General features: G+C 33.3%; 4 protein-coding genes across 4 annotated transcripts in view; 2 read left to right on the forward strand and 2 right to left on the reverse strand.

The window, feature by feature from the left end:
• Hbn (aristaless related homeobox homeobrain) overlaps nt 1-12,865 on the reverse strand; it is a 34,377-nt gene extending 21,512 nt beyond the window's left edge. The window contains exons 1-2 of the mRNA XM_070308657.1: nt 12,788-12,865; nt 12,435-12,482 (exon numbers count right to left, since the gene is read on the reverse strand). Of these exons, the coding sequence (XP_070164758.1) occupies nt 12,435-12,482; nt 12,788-12,791 (52 nt within the window). The 5' untranslated portion in view covers nt 12,792-12,865. The remainder of the gene's footprint in view (nt 1-12,434; nt 12,483-12,787) is intronic.
• A 5,122-nt stretch (nt 12,866-17,987) lies between these two features.
• On the forward strand, nt 17,988-19,991 carry LOC138940087 (proline-rich protein PRCC). Its single transcript, XM_070308620.1, has 4 exons — nt 17,988-18,187; nt 18,269-18,475; nt 18,557-18,616; nt 18,695-19,991. The coding sequence occupies exons 1-4, from the start codon at nt 18,134-18,136 to the stop codon at nt 19,562-19,564; spliced, it is 1,191 nt and encodes a 396-aa protein (XP_070164721.1). The 5' UTR covers nt 17,988-18,133; the 3' UTR covers nt 19,565-19,991.
• Nucleotides 19,648-20,771, reverse strand: LOC138940088 (putative vacuolar protein sorting-associated protein 60). The gene is made up of 2 exons (XM_070308621.1): nt 20,648-20,771; nt 19,648-20,491 (listed from the first exon to the last, which is right to left on the reverse strand). Exons 1-2 carry the CDS (start codon nt 20,702-20,704, stop codon nt 19,730-19,732), a joined length of 819 nt encoding a protein of 272 aa, XP_070164722.1. The 5' UTR covers nt 20,705-20,771; the 3' UTR covers nt 19,648-19,729.
• A 403-nt stretch (nt 20,772-21,174) lies between these two features.
• Nup107 (nuclear pore complex protein Nup107) lies at nt 21,175-24,712 on the forward strand. The gene is given in 8 exon segments (XM_070308801.1): nt 21,175-21,474; nt 21,616-22,019; nt 22,022-22,102; nt 22,276-22,483; nt 22,758-23,611; nt 23,746-24,063; nt 24,126-24,377; nt 24,471-24,712. Coding segments are annotated over 8 exon segments (2,445 nt in total). The 5' UTR covers nt 21,175-21,248; the 3' UTR covers nt 24,573-24,712.
• The last annotated feature ends 2,886 nt before the right edge of the window (nt 24,713-27,598 follow it).

The following is a 27,598-nucleotide window of genomic DNA, read 5'->3' on the forward strand; positions in this document are numbered from 1 at the left end:
CGTGGCGATTTTCCCGTGTCTGTTAAATTACGTCGTTGTCATCTCCGAAAAAGATCCATCCTCGTAGAAACCGGAAAAAGAGTGATGATCCACTCACTGGAAATTTATGTTATCGCGAAAATCGTTATCAGAAGAATTTTTTGAAAAATTTGAACTGTATTATTTCAATCGTTCTAATCTGCTGTAGTAATTTTCAAAAAAATATATTAGAATGGACACGTTATCAATCGCACGCGAATCGACGTACTTAAATTAAATTAGAGAGATTATCAAATTTCATATGTAATTTATAATTTTAGAAAAATACTTTTTTGTATATAAATTTTCTCTCACATTATATAATTATATGTTCTACAACGTTATGTATGTAGAAAAAAAATATATATAATTAGCATTTTTATTTCCTCTGTGTGTCATCCACTTACGTGTATAATCTTAAGATTCTTTATTCCCTTTGACCGTCAAAATTCAAACCATACGGATTACTCGCACGGCATTCGCCTCGTTTATCTCATAAAATTCAGTGATTCTTCGTTTTATCCGGCGATAACAATACGCGGTATGGCCTCAGGGGCCAATAACGACGTCCTTGGATACCCCGTCCTCCCTTAGAGAATCAGCGTTGAGAGATTCATTCCCCTTTATGTTGTTGAGAGGAAGCTCGCGTCAATTTGAGGCATTATCTCGTCGCGTTACACCGTCGGGGATTAATTTTGCCGTTTGACTCATATGTCTCAATCGATCATATAATGCCCGGGAACATATTAGACAATCCGATTGAAACAATATAAAAAAATATTTGTTAAAATTTTATAATTTACGCTCATGTTTAACTCTGAAAAATGTATTTAAACTATTTATCTAACCTTCGCGGATTGTCAAACTGTTTTTATATAATTAACTATTGTTATAGAATTTGAATCTGGAATTAAAAAATGTAGAGAGAAAAGAAAACATGATATATGAGATATCTATTACAAAAAAATATATTCATAAATCCGTTTTTCGCATTCTTTTATATTCTCGAGATCTAAATTATATCTTTTTATATTATAAATATATTTCATCGGTGATAAAAGAGATAAATGTAGAACGTCGTAGCCTTTCGCGGCACGCGCTCCGTCGTCGAGCGACAAGACTGAACGCAAATACAGACGCACGAAGTGATCTAACTTTTAACACTCGTCGTTTCACGTGAGTTATGGACGTCAGTAATTCCCGTTGGGGGTAGCGTTTGATCTCCGCGCCGGTTCGCCGAGTCTATTGTGAATTGTATCTGCTTCCTTTGCGCCTGAATTCCGGCTCCAGCTCGTCGCTTTCCGCGCCGCGAGCACAGCGAGCCACCTCTCTTTTGCAGATTTAATGCCGTCTATTGTAAGGCTACCGGTGGTACCTTGCATATCTTTCTCGTCTCCTTCCTCTACCTCGAGTCTCTTCTCTCTTTCGATCCGTCCTTTCGTGGAGTACCGCTTATTCGTCCTCCACGGATCCATGATGTAACAATTACGCCCACGAGTTATCACCCTAGCGCCAAGATCATTGCCGTCAAAGGGACACCTTCTCTTTCCCTCGTGCTCACGCCTACTCGGCTAAGCGAACGAAAATAATGTCACTCGGAAGCGATTTGTCAACGCTTCTTCATATGAAAATAATTTTTTAAGCGAAATACGTTAAAATATAAAATGATTTAACACGCACGGACGTGTAACAAGTGCCTTAATAATAAACGGATGAAAAGCCAATATTTTAATAATTTATATAGAGTCGAATGAGTATCTCTCTTCCCTTCTTCTTTATCTATTCGAAAATATCACGTCTTTTACTTATTTCCTTTATTCTACAGCTCATCCGTTTTAATTAGTATATAATTAAACTTAAAAGAGAGGATTACCTATAAGATAAAAGCACTAAACGGGATAAAATAAGTAATAATGATACGCGAAGTGTCTGTGTATTTCAAAAATATAAAATATAGATTCACATGTGCAAAAGGATTTCGAAGGAAACACGCGGATAGATACACAAGGATCGGCAAAGAGAAGAGAGATCGGGACGCAACGAATGACGACTACGCCGCTGCTAAATAAACTGAAGCCTCCTCTCTGTACAGCAATCCGGGGTTGACAGGAGAGGGTTGCAAAGAGGAGGGACGGCGGTTGGGGGAGTTACTGCACACCCCGGCGTGACTGCGGGGATTTTATTAACTTCTGCACAACAGCGGCGCGCCGCACATTTCGCTTCGGAGTAGAGAGAAAACGGAGCAGACCTCGACCCCGACAAACAGCCAAATAAAGAGATAGTAATTATTATGTTTGTGCCCGGTTTATTTCTTCGCTGCTGGCTCGTCCCTCGAAACCATCCATCCCTCATCCCGTCCCACCTTTACTGCCTTCTTCTCGCCTCGCGACACCCAATCTTTATCAGACTACCGTGCCGTCACCTCGCAAAACATTAAAGTAATTTTTTTCATTTTTCATCTATTTAGCTTTAGACACAGAATTCGCTTCAACGAGATAAGATTAATTCGATTTAAAGCTTAATCGTCGAAATAAAATTTATTATTAAAAATTAAGAAATCGTAAAAGAAAAAAATGACATACGCGATTAAATCTTATAATTAGTAGAGAGAAACTCGATTATAAATTCAATGAGGACTCTGTATAGCCGAAAGATTTTTTTATTTACCAGAATTAATCATCGAAGATCGTCGTAAATCGATCAGAAATATTAGATATTAACGGAACGTTCGAAAGTCCGATCGTCTTTGATCTCTTACGCGGATATAGCGTATATCTCGCACGTGGCTGAACGCTCTCCCTATTTCTGGCGCACCGCGCCGCCGCTCTCTTCAACGTTCTCTTCGCCTCTCTTCAAAACCACCCGCTTCCCCTCCTCCCTTCGCATTCACGGGGAATTTCAAATGATCGCGAAATAACCGCTCACTTATATCAATTCACTGTCTGTTCTTTATAAAGGCGCATTCACGCGTGCCATCCCGCGATTCTGCCCCTACGCACGTCAAGAACTCGCTCTCTTCGCCCCTTCGTCCAGTGACGGATTACCGAACAAAATCATGGGGGAGGAGCCTGGTCTCGTAACTCGTACGAGACTTAAGGTATGACAAAACTCTAGATCTTTATTTCTCGAAATCCTATTAATTGTTGAAAAATAATAATATTTTACGTTCTTTTTATTTAAGATTTTCAACAATTTCTTTAGTAGAAAAGTCTAAAATTAATTTGCGCTTTTGGGTCACTAAATGCCTTAATCCGTCACTGCTTTCACCGTCTCTTCCTTCTGCTCTTTTGGTGGATAGACGGTCCTTCTCTCTTCTTTCGGGGCGTAATCCCCGAAATGATCAAGCCCTCTCGACGACTATCATCCACCCCGTATGCCATGCTACTCCCCTTTTTTTCTGTACTCGTCCGGTCTCCTTTTAGTCGCGTGGAGTAACAACGAATCATCATCCTAGTTAATTATCTCGAACGCGTCCGACGGCGTTCTCTCTATTGTCGCGTGCTAATTGCGCTTTGAGGTATGCGAAATTGTCACGGTAAGTCCTATTAGATTACAAAAACGATATGGAGAACGATATATGCGAATTGCTCGATTCGGCACTCTCGAAAAATCAATGTGTGTGTGTGTGTGTGTGTGTGTGTATGTCGCATAAAAAAATGTAAAGTAGCGAAAATTTTTAATCAATGAAAGCTGTTTTATCAATTATATTATAATTTCAAAGAAAGCCGCAATGTTGACGCAAACCGTAATAAAAACGATACGTTTTAAAATAATAAAAAAGTATATTAAAAATTTAATAATAAAAATTTTTTAATCATAAAATTTTTCATGTTTTTGCGGTAATAAATATATATTTTTTTGAAACTTTGGAGTTAAAGAGATATGGTTGTAGATTTAGAGAATATATCAAGAAAATGGTAAGTGGTTCATAAAATTTTAATCATTGAAGAGAGACATGTGTCTTTGAAAACCGGTATGTATGTCTAACCACCTTGCTTACGATAGAACAGATAATTTTATAAAATTGTTCGATATACCTTTTAGCGGCTTAATCGGACAGGATAGAGACAAAATCCGCAGACACGCATTTGAGCTAGCCGATAGAGGAAGCAGAAGGCAGAGGATCGGCTTCCAGGAGAGGAGATGATCGTTCTCTCGAAGGGATTTCTCTGGTGGGTGACGCCGCAGCGTGCGATTCAGGAGACAATGGTTGGAGGAACGGGAAGGAAATATAATTGAGCGATTTGAGACGCCGCCTTATGGGAGAGGGGAAAAAGAGGCGGAGAGACAGGAAGGGAGAGACAGATCCGGCCCGATAAAGTATAATTATTTTCCGATAGAGTGGAAATTATTCGGGAACGAGCGTCGAGCTATTGACGATATTCATACTTTTATTAAACGACTCTCTTTCTCCCTTTTTCTGACTGAGTATATACCCCCTTATCCTCGCCCCCTGCTCCATTTGTCCTCGTCTTCGAATACTTTTCCGTTCCAACACTTACTTTCGAGATGCAATCAGGAGATACGATAGTGTCGTGCACTAAATCACGCGCGACAACAACAAAATGAATCATATACATACATATGGCCCGTTCAGAGTCGATCGATGTTATATACATATATATAAATATATATGTATGTATATGTAAGCTAATCCGGATTCGTCAATCGATGGTCAATATATTAATAAATCGCGATACATGCTTAAGAATATATGTATCTCGATGATTTTTTTATTAATCCGCGAGAATATTAGAACAAATATGATTACTCATCGATTAATCCGCATGAATTAATATATACATATATATATATATATATATATATATATATATATATATATATATTAATAATAATTCTTTATTGTTAGTCAAAACGTTATTATTTATTTCCATGGCAGCGCCAAGTTATGATTCATTTCTTAATTAGAGCACGTGTTAAAAATCACTCAAATCGTAACAAGGGAAACATAACAAGGAAACTATATAAGCGGATTAAAAGAATGCACTTTTCAAAATAACGAAGAAATAAATACACATATCGGAGAGATTTTTCCTTGCAAAGGACGGCCATAAGATATCTCGCGAGAATGTGCCTCTTGCATCGGTTTTGTAGTATCTTACTTTATGAAAGTAGAAGGACCCCGCCCTGCTGATGACACGTTGATAATGATACTCCGCAGCTATTCACGAGCGAGTAACATTGTTAACTTTGCAATACGGTGGAGAAGGGGGCGACGCGGGGGCGGTGAGGCAGGACGGCGCGGATGGAGAATGGTAGGAAGGGGGATAAAGCGACGCCAGAGAGAAAGCGAGATCTCACCCATTGTAAGGCAGGGGATGATAATAGGTTGACATCTGCACTCAGCAGCTCCGGTTCCAGCAGCTCGTTGGAAACGCAATTAATATTCGTAATTATGCCACATCCCCACCCGCCGCCCTTAGTCGCCCCTTCTCCCTCATCCCTCTCCCGCCTTGACCGGGGCATGTTTCTTGCCCCCTTCGTTACTTTCCTCCTGTCGAAGAACGAGATTTAACGAGATAAGTTGTCATCGCGATATCTATCTTTCTTCTCCTTTCTTTTTCGTTTTGTCAACTGCTAAAAAATAATCCGCCGACGATTCCGTATTGAACGAAGCGAGTTTATGCCAGACAGCGCTTGATGATTACGAATGTAAAAGTTATTAAGATAAACACAAAATACATCAAAAAATTAATTTTCCGACGTGCCTGTTTAGAAACAAAGCAGGTAATGGATTTAATTTCAATAGAATTTAATAGTAGCTCATTATTAACTCATTATTATTATTAGTCTCATCATTAACTTATATCAATTTTCTGTAAGGAGAAAATGTGTAGTTAACACATTTAATGGTATAGTAGGACAATTTAAAAGTATTAATTCACGATACCATATATTTAATAGAGAAGAGAAATATAATTTAAAAAGTATTTCAAAATATCCTGATCACAATTATGAAAGTACCAACTATCGCTCATAATAATATGTATGTGGAATTTATGTGCGGTATTGTGGTTACCCTCCATTCCTCCCCTTCCAAAAACTGTCATATTCAGTATACCACCTGCCGCCTAGCCTAATGACGGATGACTAAAATCCTAAAGACGGATGCGAAAAATAAGCGTCGAAATGTCAAACACTCGAAATCCTAGTCTTCGACTTTGTAACTATAACTCGGCATATAATAATATTTCGAAAAAAATAATAAAATTTTTTTTTTTTTTTTTACATATTTTACGTCATATTATACTTACAGTTGTATATAATTCAGAAAGCTTATTTATCTTTCTCCAGTGTTTAATATCACGATTTTAATTCGTATGTTTGCGCGAGGAGCATTATTAAATTTATGCGTCAAATGATAGCATGATGCTTTTACGGAAAGCAAATGTAAGTAGAGAAAAAGCACGAACGCGACGAAGCGACGAAGAAGCCTCTCGTGGAGTAGAAATAATTGTAGTCACAGTTTTTCGCTCCCGCCAGCAGGGAAATTGGACATACGTTCCGCTTTTTGCGTTATTCTGTTGCTGCAAAATATATAATCTCGCACTGAAGAGAGAGAGAGAGAGAGAGAGAGGGGGGGGAGAGGTGATTCAATGGGGCGGAAATTACGCAACGGAATTTGCGACTTCTCGTCCACCGTAAGCCCCCGCTGTCCAAATAGAAAATGGATTAAGAGCATCGAGGTACAGTTTCGAAGCGCAGTCGTAGATATTATCGGTAATAGCGCAATTATGATAATGGCGGGTAATTCTGCACAAAATTCAGACAGGGAGAAAGATAGAGCAGGAGAAACCGAGGAGAGGAGAGACCAGGTTGCGAGGGACGAGGGGGAGTGTTGTAGAAAGACCGAGAGAGACAAGGGGATAAACGGGCGAACTGAGACTGCTAATGAAGGAAACAGTTAGATTCAAACGGCCTCCAATAATTATCCTGCCAGCCATCCATATTATAGTCTCGACAATGCACGAAATTGTTCACACTTCCCTTGACAGTACATCTAACGCTCCGTAGTTCCTGAACGCCGGGTGAAAAAGGGCGGCTAAGAAGGGGAAGCCGTGTTACTATATTTGGATTCTTACGACATGATCGCAGATATTATGCGTCTATTGGTGTAATTTTTAATCACTAATCGAATCTCTAAAAAATATAAAAATACAAATATCGAATTTAAGTTCATAGAGCTAAATGTAGATAAATATGTCAGATATATCCATTTTTTTGAACGCGTAATCAGTTACCATTTTATTACAATTTGGCGCATGTATCACACTCTAACTTTGCTGAACAGTTTTAACAGTATTTAATCTGTTGGGAAATTGACGTAAGGAATTTTAATTTTTAATACAAAATAGCAAACGGTGTGATTTGAGTTTTCTTAAATTATTCTGGAAAAATATTATCCGCTTAATTATCCGCGTTATAAATTCTGAAGAAGGATAAGAAAGAAAGCTGGGAACGATCAGAATCAATCGTTGCGGATCGACTAACTCGCGTTGGTGAAAATTAAAACGCACGGCGGTTGACAGTCACTATATTACGTTTCGACTCGCAGTCACATGACTGTGCACATTCTCTCTTAGGGGATATAGTCGCGATGAATGCACGTCGAACGATCGTACGGATCGACAAATTCATGTCATTTAGAATTGAACCTCGAAGCCAGAGGCCCGGGTCTCGCGGCGTTGATGTGTTGATATTAGTAGAGCTAATTTGATAGTTTAATCAATTTCCGTAAGCCGACGAGAGTTTAATAGTGATGTCATCATTTTCAACGGGGCACAATGAGGTTAATCTCGCTCGACGAGCTAATATTCGGAGAGTTAATAGAGTTTCAAATGCAGGCAGGACCGTTATTTGCCCGCATCCGTTCGCGAGCGTATACGTACATCGAGGTATCGAGGCAATGAAAAAAGGATAAACCTGATCGCGCCGAGGGAGAAGATCTCTCTCACAAGTCGCAATAATAAATCGCGACGCGATCTACGATGATTCGCCGCGTTAAATGATATTTTGCAGAGATTATAGTAGAGAAAGAAGACTGACTTGACGGTACGCCTTCCCCATTTTTCATGAAACAATTACAAATTTTAAGCAATGAAAAAACATATTAAATCAACGAGATCGCAGAATGAAATCGATCTCATAAACATACAACCTTTTGTAAAAAAATTTATCGACAACGGTAATTTTGACAAAGTAAAATTAATCTGACGAGGAAAAATATATGCATATGTAAAGAAGAAAGAAACTAGTAGCACAATGCGAAAAAAAAAAATATTTAATATGATTTCTCTCTCGTCACAAACAGTCAAACTCTACGCGGCAGAAGTGGCTTTATAAAGTCGGCGGATTACGCGGGCGGAATTAAAGATTCGCGAATGTGTTTCGCAGTTTTCGTTCGGAGGCGGCCCTGAAGTCGAATCCCCAAGCGGGTATATTAGGTGGAGGTACGCAGTTAGGCAATAACCGCTGTCAATAGTACCCGGCCTCTCCTTCTCTCTCTTCCTGAAGTGGCCCCCACTTGAAAATGCTACTCGCTAAATTAGGTAGGTTATATGGGTTTCGTTTCATTTGCGAGCAAACTTTAATAAACGCTAAAATTGCGTAAAAGAGCAAGGTTTTCAGACGAGCGAATCAGGGTCGGGCTGATTTCCTGTACCTCGACGTAGACAGTGTATACAAATATCCAGTGAGCGGCTAAAAACCGCACCGGAATATTTGTTCGCGATTATTATATTTTATTAAATAGCAAATATAAATATATAAAAAGATAGTCTTGTGGAAGATATTTGTGGAGATATTTTTATCATATAAACACAATAAGATCATCAAAACAATAATTTATTATATATATATATATATATATAAGTGCAATATATTATATATATTTTATTTTAAAATAAAAAAAAAAGATACTCAAATTGCAAATATCTTCTATGACAAATATTTTATAAGAATCTGCTATTATATATTTCTTTCTTTACTTACTCTTTATATATATTATATTTTTCTGTATAATAGTATGTGTATACTATTTATTTATAAAAAAGACATTGCATCAAATTTTATAAATTTTGATTAGCAGAATTAATATTTAATAACCTGTTTGTTCAAGATAGATGCGTGTGATTTGTATATTTCATAAAATATTACATATATTGTAAATAAAGATACTTTTTACCTTTTATGACTTTTTCCTCTTTTCCGAAAGTGTTCTTCTTTGCATCCTCCCAATTATTCATTCGATAAAAAATTTTTCTTTAACCCGATTCGAGAGCTGTGAAATTTTTACACAGTAAGTAACGAGGGATATAGCACCTGTCTTCACAACCATTGGATCGTAAAAACAGTCGGAAACTTCACGGTTGCCCGAAACTTTACACCAAGCAAGTGATATATGTGTGTCCTGAACGCGCGCCAAAACCGCTCTCTTATCCATTTCATGCTGTTTGAATATCAATCTGCTGCCATCTAGTATCAAGCTTGCGAAATAAATTTTGAAAGAATTTTAAATAAATACTTGTTTTCGTACTTCAAATACATTATAATCTATCCATTCAATTTTCCAATAATCAATTAATCAGAACGGTATATTATTGATTTGATGACACGCATTTCAATTGGAAACTGAAATTTCTGATTAAATATTATTAAGTCTATTATCAGAAAGAAGTTTGAGAGAGGTCACACCGCGTGACGTAAATCGCTTTTTCTAGCTGATGCAGTAGCGCCAGCTGAATCCATTTTAGAGCTGGCGAACTACATGGCTAAATTGGCTAAATCCATAATTGTGGATCAAAATTGCAATAAAATATTATGGATTTATTAATAAATATATATATATATATATACGCGTATGTAAAATAAAATAAATTATTTTAAATTAATTTTCTTAATAACTTTTTTCCTTATTTTTAAATATGACATGTAGAAGATATTTACAATAAATTGCTTTCATTTTTTTCTTATTCTTGAAACAAAAATATTAGGCATTTTAAGCATTATCAACTCATTTTAATTTATATAGCTTTTTATTATTAATTTTTTTTTTTTTAACAATCATATTCAGGACACACATATTATTCAATTAATTTTTTAATTTATGGATTCAGCTGAATGCACTTGCGCACCGATGCACATTAAGAAGATATTATATGCAAATTTATATATGCATAATTAATTATATTTTCCTATAATTTTAACCGTGTTGTATTGTTCTTTTAAGGAATTTCAATTTTTGATAGTGTTAATTAATTCTTTTAACGTTTATATGATCGTCGATGATACTATCAGCTGTCAAATTTTTGCAAAATGTCATAAAGTATCAAAAAATCGCGATATCTTATGCAATATTGTTCTTTTAACAAATATCAAATATATAGTGTTTTTTTCTATCTTGTGGAATTCACTCAGAATTTTACTTAAAAGGTTGGAAATACGATAATAATACTTTTCTCGGGAGATTTAAATATGTATTTATATGATATTAATTTCAAAAACGACTAAAGCTAGCTTTTCTCTATTATTGTCTTTTTAATAGTTTTAACCGTTAGTTTAACATCGAATCTGCATACTCTTATCCAATATTTTTTATATTTAATATCAAAGAATTATTCTATTTGTAAAATTTGTAAAGTTTGAAATATATATATAATATATATATAAAGTTTCCCGATTTTATTAATGACTTTTTGGTATCAAAACACGATTAAATTTATCTGAGAGAATATTTTTACAATATATACTTCAGAGACAAATATATGTATATATAGTAATTAAATGAATTTCTATATATTATCATTATACGTGTTCTTTCGGTAATTTTTCGTGTAATTTACAAAATAATATTTCATATAATTTACACACAATTATAAATACAATTACAATTACAATATTAGATAATAATTAAAATACAATTATAAATTTACAAATTGATGATACATTATCAGTATCAAATAAATATATCCAATTTAGTCAAATATTTAAAAATGCAAATAATTTGATACTAAAAGCATTAACAGCATTAACTTAAACTTATAAACATGTATATTATAAGTTGCATAATATATATATTTGTAAAATTTTTAACATAAAATAAACAATATGTTATAGTATTTTGTAATGTTATTGTCTTTTTTTTTTTTTATTTTGCTAAAAATGAATAAATTGGGGAGATATTATTATTATATATTATAATCTTATTCCTAGCTTTTTCCTTAATGTCCTAATGGTCTCTATAGCCTTAACAATTCTATTTGCAAGGTGAACCAGCGGAGATTTAAAGAATGTATTCTTAACCGCGTTCTCTAAACGCGTTCCCTAACCGTATGTCCTAACCGCGCGCCCTATTTGCGTGCCCTAATGGTATATCCTAATCATATCTTATGTATTTCTCGCTATGTATTTTGGCCAGTATTGGCCGCCTATTTTGCGTAGCCTACATCCATTCTTCGGGCCAATTGGACCTACCTTTCGTTGTTCCTGGCCATTTTCTGGATCGATCTCTAATCAGAGATAAAAAAAGAAGATACACACTCCTTTTAGCGCCGGCTATTTATTATCGCCGGCGAATAAGCGCAAGATTTTTCTTGCACTGATAAAGAGATAAACTCCTTCTTTTTCCGGGTAATTATTGCCGCCAGCAGATGAACGTAAACATTTTACGCTCGTTGACGATCGTGCGATTTTATGATCGTTCGTTAGACCTTCATAACTTTATTTTAACTGAGACAAAGCCAAGTTATCAATCAAAATTTCGATTAAAAAATTATGATGAATTATAATAAATATATAAATTTAATAAAAATTTCTATATTAATATATAATTTATGTAATAATATAATAATATATAGAATAATAATATATAATATCAATTTATATAATAAAATATAATTAATAATAAAATAAAATAAATTTATAAATGACATAACATTTATGCCATTTATTATTATGTTACAAATAATTTAATTTATTAATTATTTGGTCTTATATCAGTTAAAATAAAGTTTAAGAAGAGTATATAGAAACAAATTCTACGAGATGGATGAGCTATAAGAAGTAAGGGTGAGATAAGCGCGCTTTATAAGAATAAGTTACTATTATACGTATATAATTGATAAAATTATTAGCATTCTTCTCAATAAATTAGATAAAATCTGACAAATGGAAGACAAATGTTTTGTATAATCTTCCTTCTTTAATTTAGACTTTAATTTACTTTTGCGATAGATGCAATGCATATCAAAAAAACTTATTAAAAGTTATTCAACTGAATCTATTTTAGCTCATCCATTAAAAAGTAACGGATTTATTTACAATCTATAATCTACAATCTACATCTACAACCTCTACAAATCCGTTACTTTAAAGTTAAATAAAAGTTTGTCACTCACCGGCACTGATGCGCAATAGCGGAGTTGTCGATCTTGAGATTACGTTGTCTGTAACATACAAATATGAAATTCAAATTATAGCAACGCCCAAAATATAATTAATATTTCAAAAAATTATTCTTTTACATGCCGAATTTTATATCCTATGCGTATAATAATAAGCAAATACATAAATATGAAACAATATTATAAATTCTAAAAGGACTATTTTTTTTAATAATAAAAATATTTATCGAATTTATATAAAAGTCTTTCTTTCTAATTTTCTCTTGTTTAATTCATTCAAATAATGAAACCGAATTAATGCGCGCACGCGATTTTTAACAACTAATATATAAATAATAAATACTCACCCATGGGTTGCTCCGCCGGTGCAGGATGCCTCTCCTTGGCCTCCTCCTCCTCTCAGAATGTCAAAGTCACTAAGTTGCTCTGTAACATGCAAATAGAAGATCCAAATTGTAGCAGCGTTCAAAATAATTAATATTTAAAAAAATTTATTATACGCATTGAATTTTATATTCGATGCGTATAGTAATATGCAAATTAATAAAATTTTATAAATTTTGAAAAAGAAACTACTACTAATAATTCTATATAAAAAAGCTATAATTTAAAAGTAGAAACTTTTACAAGATTATAGCTTTTATATAAAAATCTTTTTCTCTAATTCTCTCTTGTCTAAATCATGTAAATAAAAAGCCAAATTTCCGCGATTAATTATTTAAATTAAATTATATGTAAATTGTACGCAATTAATAAATAATTAATATACAAATAACAAATTACTTACCACAGGGTTGTTCCATCGGTGCCCGATGCCTCTCCTAGGCCTCCTCCTCCTCTCAGGTTGATTTACACACGCGATACTTAAACGGCATTCCCGCACTTTTATTAAAAGATTACTTCCGCACTTGTACGCGCGATACTTTAAACGACACTCCCGCACTTTCGAATTTCGGCACGATCGAATCCCGCTTCACGTGAGAATCACACTTCGAGTCGACAAGTCGGGAATTCACCGATTACTTCGAGCAAAGGTTAAGCGGAAGCGGAAGAAGACGAAATCGATTGATGGAATAATCGCGAATGGGGTTCGCTCGACTCTTGACCCGCGCCTGCTCCCATCGAGGGCCGACTAGAACATCGTTAGGAACGATTTCATACGAACCACCAAGTCTCTATCATACAGACTGAGCCGGGTTTATCGTAAGGCTGGTAGACGGGTCGAGAATGAAGATACCCACCTTCTACGTGCTAACAATCTAGCATTTCGAAAGCGGGAGATCAACTTCTCTAGCGAGCGAAAATCGAACCTAATTAGAACAGCCGACTCCTCAGATGCCAAACATGTTAGTATTTCTACAATGTGCTGTTAGACGGTACAAGAGAAGGGACCCATTAACGACGATTCCAAAACAATCGACCGAACTCTAACCGATTCGGGCCGAACCGTTCGTCGGAGCAGAACGTGCCCTCAACAGCCGATTCTCGAACCGAAGTTCAAGATTAACCGCGCGAACATGCATCTATACTATGCACGAACATACGTTGCTACGCGGCCGGCATTCACCTCAGCCGCGATACTGAGGCGTTTTAACGTTGCGCCTACATTAATATATTAAATTTATTAATACATAAATATTTATATAATATATAATATTAATATAATATTAATATTAACTGATATTAATATAAAATTAATTATATTAATAGGTATTAATATATTAACGATTGCAACGCTGAGAGACATCCCATTTAGTCGGCAACAAAGTATGATCCTCGGTGACAATCGTGAAAACGAGATAAAAGTCCAACGCGAAGACGCGACGACGCGAAAACGCGATACCGCGACAACGCGACGCATCGTTGCTCGTACGGCACGATGACGGCAACGACGACGCACTAATGTGCGTTCAACGCACAAATGCGCGTGCCACATATGAGCCATTGTGCGACTCGTGGCAATGCTGTACGGACACGCGACGCGAAAGACGCGAAAGCCGTCCGCGACACGATGACGGTACCGACGACGCGACAAGCCGTCCGCGGCACGATGACAGCACCAACGATACGACGAGCCATCCGCGGCACGATGACAGCAACGACGACGCTGGGTACTTGGTTTCCCCTTCACAGTAAACCTTGAGGACACTTAGGACCTTAAGGCATACCGTCCAGGTACTGAAGCCACTCCACCACGTCAAGGTGTACCCATGGAGGGTTATTTTATACAATAATTTTGTAATATAATATATAACTTAAGAGAGAGGAAAAATATATTTTATAATTGAAAGATTAACTATATCGCAGATACCCTTTTTTTTCCTCGATTAAAAGAGATGCGATGTAGATATGTTTTGAAAAAACAAGCAATACATGTATAATATTATACGATAATTTAGATTGGATCTCATACATTATTAAAGAAACGAAAAAAGAACGAGCAACAATTAAGTTTTGAGACTCGCTTCGCATTTCCGTTCGTTTGATCCGTTTGTGCTGCCATTTTAAAGGGTTATTTACAACTCGATGCTCAACACGTGGTGCAAGTTTTAAATTATTTGATTCAATAATTAATGAGATACAGTTATGCAAAGTAGTGTTAAAAATTTGTTTAAAAATCGGTGTAATGGAAGGAACGCTTGACAATACACCAACATTAAATTCTGTGCTAAATTAGAGAAGTCTCTAACAGAAATGTTACAAATGATTCAACAAGCCTACGAAGAGTCAGCTATGCATAAGAGTAACGTTTCGGAGATATAGATGACATAAAAAAAACGTAAATCACATTTTAAAAGGGCTTGCTTCAGAAAATTAGGCTTGCTGAATCATTTGTAACGGTTCTGTTAGAGACTTGATTAATTTAACGCAGAATTTAATGTTGGCGCGTTGTCAAGCGTTCTTTCCATTACACCGATTTTTAAATAAAATTATATTAACACAACTTTGCGTAATTGTATCTCATTAACTATTGATTTAAATAATTTAAAACTTACACCACATGTCGAGTATTGAGTTGCGAATAACCCCCTAAAATGGCAGCACGAATCAAACATTCGGAAATGCGAAGCGAATCTCGAAACTTAATTGTTCGGCCGTAATATATTTTGAAAATGATATAGATGGTAAATAAAAATATAAATTACTTATCGCACGCTGACACGCGACGCGAAAGACGCGAAAGCCGTCCGCGGCACCGACGACGCGCTGCTACTTTATTGCTCGAGTATCGCCGCGCGAATGATAATAAATACGTATGAAAGGAATTTGAGCGTCTCGCCCCACTACAGTTTTATTCGCGTGTCTTTATATAAACGATAACAATACCGTGAAATATAAACAATGTTTACGCGCGTCAATGTTTACGCCGCCAAGGCCAAGTACCATGTTAGGTATTGTCCTAATTCGCTCCGAAATATTTTATGTACTATAAAATATATACACGAAATAATAATTAAATAAGAATTAAATTATATAAGTATTTTAAATTATAGATCAATTATTTATTGAACGATTAATGTGTCACGGAGCTTATCGTTATGTTAATTAATTGATTGTGCGATTCGATCGTTTTATAGCACGTTTTTAATCAAAATTATATCTAGATCGTCGAAAAGTCAAATGATATAGCATCGTGAACAAAATATATTTAATTCTATTTGTTGTTAAAGAAGTAATTATTGTCCGTAAAGATCGCACAATAAAACGATAATTTATAATTTGGTTTTGTATTATTTTAATTCTTATTTGATTAATGAATAAATTACGAAATATGCGATTATAACAGAGTCGAGATTCGAGATTCGAGATACGTAAAGATATAAATAATAACGTGCCAATATTTACACCGCGCCGCCAAGGCTAAACATATGGTTGTTGATATTTCATTGCCAAAATATTTTACATACTATGACTATAGATATAATATATAGTATATAGACCGAGTATTAGGAGAGAGGGTCGTCAAATATATATATATATATATATATATATATATATATATATATGCAAAATATTAAATTATAGAAGTATCTTAATTTATAGATTAATTATTTATTTAATGGTTAACGTATTACGAAGTTTTTCGTTATGCTAATTACTCGATCCTGCGCGCGATGCTATTCTTTAATTATGCGTTTTCAATCCAAATTATATTTAAATAATCGAAAAGTTGTACGAGAGAGATAGAGCATAGGACAAAATATCTTTACTTTAGGTATCAATAGAAAAATAATTATTGTTCGTAAGTATTGCAACAAAACGATAATTTATAATTTATATTTCCGTCACTTCGATTCTTACTTTAAGAAAGATTCTTATTTGCATTTTATCGGTTTGAGAATAATTTTAATAAATTAATAAGATTTTTTTAATTAAAATGACATCAAACACAATATAAATCAGATAACTTTTAGTTGAACTAATAATAAAAATTTTGGTCACAAATTTAACTAAAAATTATCCGTTTATGTCGTGTTTGGTATCATTTTAATCACAAAAAATCATTAATCCATTAAAAATATTTTTAAACAGGTATAATATAAAAGTTTCATTTTCTATGATAATATGACACATATATACTCGTGAAATACTATACCTATATAAAAGAGTAAGCCCCTCGCGTATAAGACTTCGAAACTCTTTAACGATACGTCATCTCGCTTGCTATTATTTATTCGTTTTCGCTCTCACTTTCGATGACATCTCGGAGACCTTTACTTATCTATAATCATAAATCATATGTAATAAATTCAAAAATCATATGTAATAAAAAATAAAATATTTATGTTTTATTTTAGAAAGTAATTTTTTGAAAATAATTTTAATGAGTTAATAAGATTTTTAAAATTCAAACATGATATAATTCGAATAATTTTTACTTATTGTTAGATAAGGAAAAAAAGAGTTTTATCTAATGTTCCAATTTGTATCTAATTAAAATTCATCCGAATAATATTGCATTTTTGCTAATATCTTAATAATCAAGTAAAATTACGATCAAAATATAAAAAATATAAAAATTTTATATAAAAGTTTTTATAAAATAAATGCACTCCGTTAAACACTATTTTCGCTCCGAAGCGTTTAGTGGACAAGCGTTAAAAATTTGATAAAAAGTTATTAAGAAAATTGATTGAAGAAAATTTATTTCATTTTTCACATACGTATAATATATGCATAAAAATACTTCAATGATAACTTATTATCGCTGTCTGTAGTTTATACTAGAATAAAAAATATGCGCAGCTAATAAAACATTAATAAATCCATAACATTTCATTGCAATTTTGATTTATAAATTTTAATTTAACACGACATGTATCAATCGGCCGTTTTACCGTGGTGGTATCGAAAAGTGAACCTAGCCATATAGTTTCGTCGACTCTAAAATGTATCTAGTTGACGCTACTGTACCAGTTAGAAAAAGCATCTTTCAAAAAACGGCGGCGTGACAGTATCATTCTTCACACATAATAAGTATCGATAGTAGATAACCGAATATGTCGGTAAAATATGCTCTTTTTAATCAATTTCGATGTACATATGCACAATCATTGACACAAACGAAATATGGATCAGTAACTTGAGTGATCTGGAATCTCTTCGAGCATTGAGTATCTCCTCGACAGTGCATGTGAATGTACACAAGCAAGTGTAAATCATATTAATAATATATTAATATATAATTGAAGATGAGCCTCGTAGCGTATGATAGCAGTGATGAGGAATCCGAAAACGAGGGGAAGGTATTTGTACAGAACACACAGAAAATATAAATTATTTTTTTTATAAGTATTACATCTCTACTATTTAATAAACTGTGCTAGTTTAAGGATAAGAAAGAAGAAAACGACGATACAGAACATAACATGAAAGATTTACTCAATATGCTACCAAAACCCATAAATTCAAGTTCCGTAAAGGATATTGAAGAGAACGAGGATGATATCTTGTTGAAAAATAAAACGGAAAATCAGTTTAAAAAGCCAACAAAAAAGCAGACCGTGAAAATATCAGTGCCTTCTTTATCAGAGGTATACATACAAGACATATACAAAGACATATACAAAATATATTCTTTTATTAAATTACATCTATATTATTTGATGTATTAGTTTAAGGATCTTGAGGAAGAGAGGGAAGAGAAACCTGCTAGGATTATACAATCATCACAAGTAAGTTTAAAAAAAAAATATATATATATATAACTTCAAATGATGAGATTAATATTCATGAATTGCTTATTATTTTAGAAAGGCTGCGGATTATTTGCAATCTTAGGATCACCAAAACACGAGACTACAAGAAAATCTTTAATACCTCATACTGTCAAGAATGCAGCAGCACGAGCAAATATTCAACAGTCAGCAATAACAAGGAAATCTGGTATGAATCAGAATGATTCTAAAATGGAAAAACAAACTTTAGATAAATCGAATAATTTTGACGATGATGAAGAAGATACATCAGTAGATTTCTTTGGATTAGATACAAATAAAGATATATCAGACAACTCTGTGTCAGCATTACTAGATCTAGAATTGTCTTCAGATGACCTTATATATAAATCAAGTACTACAGAAGCTTCACTTGTAAAACATATAGATCGCACAACACATAATTCTTCGTCCATTAATTCTGATATTTTAACAAACGATCAATCGAGTAATTCAAGCAAAACGTTAACAAGTAATGTTATAAATTTACCCAAGGAAGAAATATTATTGAAAAACAAAGCAGAAGTTGGTCCAAAACTACCTGTCCCTGAGCAAGAATATAATGTTGATATGCAAGGTAATGTAGCCTTTGATGAAAAAGCAATAGAATATCTTTGTGGAAAACGAGGTACAAAACGCAAGGAGATGACAAAAGCAGATATTATCGAAATAAATGGTGAAGATATAAAACCAGATCAAAGAGAGTGGTTGGTAAAGGCATTGACAGAGGAGCCTGTGCAGAGGCCAATATCTATGCAAAGCTGCGGAATTAACTCTCAATCCAAGAAGAAACATCAAATAACTTATCTAGCACATCAAGCAAAAGCTATGGAACTAGAACTGAAAAATCAATGGTCTCAGAATAGAATGGCACGAAAACAAACAAAGTCAAAATATGGCTTCTAAAAATAAAAAAAGTTTTTATAAAATTTCTTTATAATTATGTGTACATGTATAATTTTTTATTTATAACATACATTAGTAATTATGAAGTGATAATCTATGAAAAGAAAAAAAATATATATTGAAGATATTAGAATATACAAATAAGTTTAAGATCAAAAATCAAAATCACTGGGTTTTTTCTAAAAACAGTTGTTCCAAATTTTTATACTCTTTTCTTTTGTTTTCTAGTAATAATTTAGCCTGTAATAAATTAGGCGGTAAATCACTATATTGAGCAAGCGATTGATCAACATCTGCCAATTTGCTTGTACTTTCTAAGTATAATTTATATTTATTTAATATCTTCTCGGGATAAAGTTCATCAACCTGCATATCATTTAAATCTGTTTCTAATTTCTCCACAGCTTGTTTATAATCTTTCAATTTTGTAGATAATAAAACCTTGTTACAATATAAAGTGTCCTTATCTTTCTCTGTAGTGTCAATAGTATTCTGGAGAGAATCAACTGCATCTTGCAGATGATCGAGCTTTGTCTGTAATCTCATAGAACTTCTAAGTAATTTGTCATATATTACTGACATCCGCTTCTCCTCTCGTTGCTGCCTTTTCTCCTCTATAATCTTACGTTCTCTAATTACACGTAACGCAGTTTCATCAAATTCAAATAACTTCTCAGCATTTAAAATCAAAGACAATCTCTCCAAACTTTCTTTCACATCATTAGGCAGCATCTCGACTTCAAGATGTAATTTGGATAATAAACTGGTAATCTCCTTTGTAAATGTAATATTCTCCTCCGCTGTCTCCGATATGCTTCTCTGCAAGTGTCGAAGCAGCAAGCCCTCTTCAGCAGACACATTCCCATTCTGACACTTTATGACACCAGTTGCGGTAGAAATTGAGTCATTGTATGAAAGTGATGCTGCCTATTTTTAATATAATTAATGCATTATCTTACAAAACTATCATATCTAATAATAATAGCTATTGATAATTTATATCATTAACAATTAATAATAAAATTGATAGCATTATTTTATTCTCAATATTAAAGAAGTAACCCTTGTCAAAAATTAATTTACCTTATTATTGTTATCCATCATTGTTATCCAATTGTTTTGATCCGACCTTACTGACATAACTACCACCGTTACTGTCAAACAGTCAAACACTATCAAAATAAATTGTCAAAGTTGAATTTGAATAGCGTATCAGAAAACAGAAAGAGAGATGTCGTGTCTGCTGCGCTTTAGGCCGATATTACATTTGTCGTACGACAAACTTTTTAAGCGCATTGATTGGCTGCAAAATAAAAACTTTCTGGAGTCTCTAGAAATTAGCTAATCAATGCGCTTGAAAAGTTTGTCGTACGACAAATGTAATATCGGCCTTAGAATTCTATTACATTTGTCGTCTGGTTTGTCGATTGGCTATTAGATAGAGAATTTCTATGGCTTCGAAAGTTTCTCGCAACGACAGCCAATCAATATGTCCAGCAAAGCTTGTCGTAAGACAAATGTAAAAACACCATTACTTGCATTACATTGTGGCGCATGCGTGAAAAGTTTTGCTCCAACAACAATATTTCGTTGAAACGCGCGCACCGACACCGGCTGACTGGCTGTATAGATATGATCTTATGAATGATTGCATTTCCATCACGAGGTTAACGAAATTCGCGATATGATGGCACGCTCGGAAAAAAATGATATCACTATCAGGGAAATGATGGATGATAGTGCAGCGACTGGAGCAATTTTGAAAGCGAATGAACCGTGGCGAGAAGCTAAAGCGAAACTCTACTATGATTTCTTGCAGAGTATGCAAGCACACTTTTCTGAAACACAGATCTTTGACACGATCGCAGATTTTATACAGAATTGTGCAGACACATTGGATATAATGAGAGGTAAATATATATATATATATATATATATATATATATATATATATATATATATATATATATTTTATATTATAATAATTATAGCAAATGTTTGTATGTATGTTAAAAACTTTATTGAAACAATGTTACCGTTTATCTTGACAGATATGCAATCAAAAGTTGAAAATATGGAAATAGCTCAAGAGGAAATTTCTTTGGAGAGCGAGAGAAATACATGGAGACTAATATATTGCCTTTATCAAAACCGTATAAGTAGTGCCGGTTTGTCTACTCAAATGGAACATGATGGACATATGAATAATAATTATATCTCTGAAAAGAATATTATAGAAAATTTGTATAAATCTGAGAGCTACATTAGGGAATATCAATTGATTATTGACTGGTTAGAGAAGAATGCTCTAGATCAAGCAGATAGATATCCATCTGTAGAACTTTTCACCGATAAGACAGTGGCTTGGGAAAATACAGTTCATCAATTGCACAATCAAAATTTAGGAATTGCATTTAGCTCATCCAGACCACTAATATCATTTCTTGATCCTGATATGCACCGATAAGAGAAGGTAGACAATTACATGATCTAGACAAAGAAGATGATGCCAGACTCGAAAAAAGAATGTTTATAGAGGTATAAATAAACTGTATTTTCTCTTATATAACTGAAGTTATAACAAAAATTTACACACAAATCTTTTAACAAATATATAAAGTCATAAATATAATTTGGCTATAAATAAAAAGAAGAAATAAAGTATAATCCAATAATAATAGTCTTGTATTTCAAGAAATTATCTATCGTAGGTACGTTGTGGACGTCTTCAAAAAGCACAAGCATTAGCTATGCATTGTGGTCAACCTTGGAGAGCTGCTTGTTTATTGGGTTGGATTCCTAATCATGATCCAAATTACAATAATCCATCAACAGACACTAAATTACCAATTGAAGGAAATCCTAATAGGAGTCTATGGAAGATGTGTGCTTGGGAATTGTCTCAAGATAAACGCGTAGGTAATGATCTCTTTAATACTTTGACTGCTATACTATATTTGCCTATGAAAGTCCTACCATGGCATGCTTATGTATATCATTGTGTAATTGTATGCATTAAAAAATGACAAATTAATAATATAAAAATTATTAACAATTAAATAAAGCTATTATTATAGAGATTTACTCAAAACATTTTTTGATATATACACCAATTTATGATGCATTTTATAAATTTAATTACGTATTTACTTATATAAAACCTGAATATAAATAAAAAATTTCTACTATACAGGTATATTTTATCGTGCCATATTTGCAAGTCTTTGTGGCAATGTCCAACTACTACTACAGATAGCATCATCTTGGCAAGATGCATTGTGGGCATACGTGAAGACCCTTCTAGACACCAAAGTTGAATCAGCACTGAGATTAATGATGATGAAAATGTATAGCCCTATGCCAGAAGAATATTGGAAAAATGAAATCTCGTTAGAGGACGCATTCAAGAAATTGCATGCATCGAAAAATCCAATAATACGTGCCCAATCTAATAAACCTGATCATTTAATACAAAAATATATAATATTGGATCAAATACCAAAACTAATGGAGGAAATTGAAACTATGATTGATGTTGGCGTTTGCGATTCGCAGTTTCTCAGATTCCTGGCACATCTAATATTATTCTTCAGACAAATCGGGAGAAGTACAAAGGATAAAGTAGAGGACAAAGTATTACTGGCGTACGTTCGTGTTCTTATAGAGATAGGCGATCCGACTTTAATCGCGTTCTATACAGCTACACTACCTCAAGAGGAACAAATAACTAATTATGCCCGTTACTTAGAGGATGTTAAAGAGTATGAACAGCGCAAAAGATGTTTACGCGCGGCAGAAGATGCAAATTTGAACATAGAAGCGATCACGAAATTGGTGGTGGAAAATATACGTAAGAAAAATACAGAATCCGATCCAACGGATCTGAAAGGAAGTATGACCGACGCAGATATGGAAAAGATTAATGCATTAGATTGGCTGATTTTCTATCAAAATCAGAGAGAAGAAGCTTTACGGCAAACAAACGCGCTCATTAGATACTTTCTAACTAAGGAGAAGCTCGATGCGGCGCGGAAAACATTTAACAAAGTACACACTAAGAAATAACCCATTGTTATAGCTTCTACATTGAAAAAATTTAGCATAATCTGTAAACATACAACACTATATAAATTGCTTTGATTAATTTATAGTTAAATGATATCTGTTTTTATATGTTATAGATCCCGTCAGATTCGATTGAATCGGTTATGGCCGAATATTCTGGTATGGAATGCACACTTACGAATCTTACAATAACTAATAATATGTCTAAACAAGCGGCTGCTTTGATAAGAGAGTACCTCTGTTATAAGACGTACCTTGACGCCCAGGAAGGTTTCGACGAATGGTTTACTCACTATCATCATGGTAAACCTGTGCCACCAGAGGAATTGTCAACATATGCCACTTTCACGGAAAAAGTTGCATATGATCATAGAAAGACACAATATAATCAAGAATTGGAAAGATGGAAATCTACGATGCAACATCACACAAAGGTAAGAAATATTAAGACGAAATATAAGAGAAACGAAAAATATCCATGGATATCCATTTTCAGGCTGTGAAACAGTTATTATTTAACGTTCTGTTGTTCCCCGATGGCGGTTGGCTCATCGATTCCAAAAACAATAACGACGAATCGTGCATATCCGAGAGCGAACTCAGAGAACATCAGTTGGAAAAGCTGCGTGAGCTTTGCATTCCTAAAGTCACGCTTTTACTACATTCGGTTATGTCAGAAATGAACGAGCATGACGGCTGTATTCAACTCGCAGATATACTTGCCTCCGAGCAACATCAACTATATAAAGTATGTATTAACAACAAAATATAAACATTGCAAATATATTTATATATGAACTTTACAAAAATACACATGTATTAACTCGTCCTATCTTTCTAGGTATTCTCAAAAGGAAGATTACGCGAAATATTCAGAAAGATCTGTGAATCCTCTCTCATCCTAATGGATCAAAAGAAAGATCCTTGGGGATATCCAAAATAGATTTTAAATATATAGTATATTTTGTCTAATACATTTACTGTATAAAAAAAAAAAAAAACTATATGTGTACAGTGATATGTTATTTATATTATAGAACATTTTTATAGCCATCGTGCATTAAACAGACATATTAAATACAATCTCTTCATCCTTTTTCTTTTTTATAAAACCAGTTTATTGTCAACCACAAGAAGTGAATATAAAATTTGATATAATGTTCAATAATTCATAATCATAATATATCATATACGTCGTGATTACTTATATATGCTCCTTTTACCCAATAATATTAATAAATATAGCTCTATCAAAGCCATTAAGATTAATGTATGAAATGTGACGAAACTTATAGTTGATAAAAGAGCAGAAACATCCTGAGATACATTTTGCAGCAACACTTAAAACTCGATGACAGTTGATGGACACTTCCAATACATTTTATATCCTGATGAAATTGCACAATATCATCGAATATAGAGATTCACACGCGACAACGAATTAACATAATCAATACAATATAAGAATAATATTCTGAAATAAATAATTACATTTCATATAAATCTAAATGAATGTTGTCTTTGTATGTCAAAGAGTCGTTAATTAAATGGTTCATTGAATAATTTATTCTATTGTCGAAGGGAACGATGTGCATTTCTTTTGTCGGCGGGAGCAATATTCTTTTTACAAAAAGAATTTGTTTCCCCTCAAATGTATAACGATATTTTGCACGTCACATACATGCGCCTTTCAAATAACGTTAATAAATCAACCGAGATATTTACGAAACAGTATGTTATATATAGACTATATAAAGAAAATTAACATTTTCGACAAAGAGTATCTCCTTTTTAAATTATGACCGAAAATTTTACGGCGCTTACGCGACTGACACTTTTTCTTTTATCTTACGAGATATGTCAAATTATGATTTAAACGGTAAGGATTGACTTCTTATTAAGTGATTATTTTACGTGGTTGCTCGCAACACGATGAAAAACCGTACGCTCAGATATCTTGATATCTTCTAGACAAGTTAACTCTCAGAGGGAATGAATAAGCAGATATAAATATTACTTAGAATAATTTTCTCTAATATATGTATATATATGAGAAAAAATTATCATGAATTTCGTATTAATACATCAAACGGAGAGGCCGTTGCCCGAAGAGAAAAAAAATTCGATATCATGTGTATGTCCGCGCTGAAAGATAACAAAATCTTAAAGAACTGCGAAGCTTATAATATAAGTCAGTACAATCTGAAAAATGACTAACATAAAAAATGCTCAAGTATATTCAGACAATTTCGTTGAACATTTTCAAACATCTTTTAGTCGTACTTGTTTTGTTAATGTATTTATGATCTTTAATTAAAAAAGTGGATGGTTATCTATATAATGATATCGGTCGATGAGATTATTATTTTTTATCTTTCAGCGCGGTGCTATGTGATGGTTATCTTCACATTTATTTCTGTAAAAAAATGATGTCACGTGCAAATGCTCGCTTCGATAATTATTTGCGCAATTTCGAATTTAAATTTATATACAACTTGATAATACGCCTTGGCAAATCGGCGCGAGTAATTTTGCATGCGTGTTAACGAATCATGAATTTACTCGAGACAGGAGATCACGGGAGTCCTGTCTCTTCGAATAGTGGGAATAACGATTAGACGATTAAGTGTGAAAGTTAATTGTTAGTTACAAGCTAGCCTAACACACAAACGTTGAAGAGAAACAGAAGGTTGACAATTTAAACGTTTTTCGGATACAATTCGACTGGCGCGGCGACAAGTCATGTGAGATGATCAATCTTGTTTACCGATTCCAATCTCTTTAATCGTGAAACGTCCTATAATATTAATAGATGCACTTCTTGCGTGTAATGATATATGTACATAAAAGGTGCTTTTCGAGATAACCATTATCCGCCTTATCAGATTTTTTTCGATAGAATCATTGATTCTCGAAAGAATAATTATCTTTGAATCTTTCTAAAAATCGAATCAATATCAATATCAGTTAGCGTTATTAAACTTTCAATTTCTTTTTCATCTATTGACGAGACTTGAATTTATTGAAAGGAACAATGAGACAATGAGAGATTGAGAAAGTTAGTAAGATTATCAGCTATATAACGTATCTAAATTTGAACGATCTTAATTGATAGCGCTATAAAGAATTAAACAAACGGAAAGTATTACTTTCTGTCGTAAAATGAAGGTCTAATTTTCTAAAACCATAAAAAAATATTTCAAAATTTGTTTTAACATCTTTAAATTATGATTTCCACATATTACAGATTTTTCTTAGAGATAGAAAAATCACAATTCTTATCATAATCATGCTATCCCCTCATTGATTCTTCTCTCTTCGTTAACTAACTCGGACTAATGATATCTCGCGTTTTCTTCTAGATATAGCTATGTATGTACAACATAGAAATATAGAGAAAAAAATAAGTATCGCTTATATCGTCCCGAAATTGCCACATTTTACACACCACAAAAAATGTTTTGTGAGACGCAATATTTGCAAAGATATTGAGCGCAATATAATTCGACTTTATCGTATTCCATATATATTAACAATGCTTCTCAATTCTTGCTTAAATACAAAGTTTAAAATAATTATCCTCGATCTCTTATAACTATAATTATTCGTTTTACCGAGGAATTATAAGACCAATCGTAATTAAACGATAGTTTTTATAATATATTGTCGAAATTATTAGTCTGCGCATGTATACGCAAAGCTAGTTGTGTTCAATTTTAAAATGCAAGAATAATAAGAAGAGAAATCAAATGAAAATTGCATAAGAAGTTTCTGCAATATCGCGTTAATTTCGTTAAACGTAAAACACTTTACGAGTGAATAGCGATATAAATGCAAAATAAATATTAATTACCAATACCAATCATTAATAATTGATTCATATTAATTACAGAACTTTTATATATATATATATATATATATATATATATATATATATATATCATATAATATGATAATTGCTAATTTAAA

Source organism: Polyergus mexicanus, unplaced genomic scaffold (assembly GCF_030449975.1).
Source record: "Polyergus mexicanus isolate NDT 795.1 unplaced genomic scaffold, iyPolMexi1.0 SCAF_16, whole genome shotgun sequence".
In the NCBI taxonomy this organism is placed as follows: Eukaryota; Metazoa; Arthropoda; class Insecta; order Hymenoptera; family Formicidae; genus Polyergus; species Polyergus mexicanus.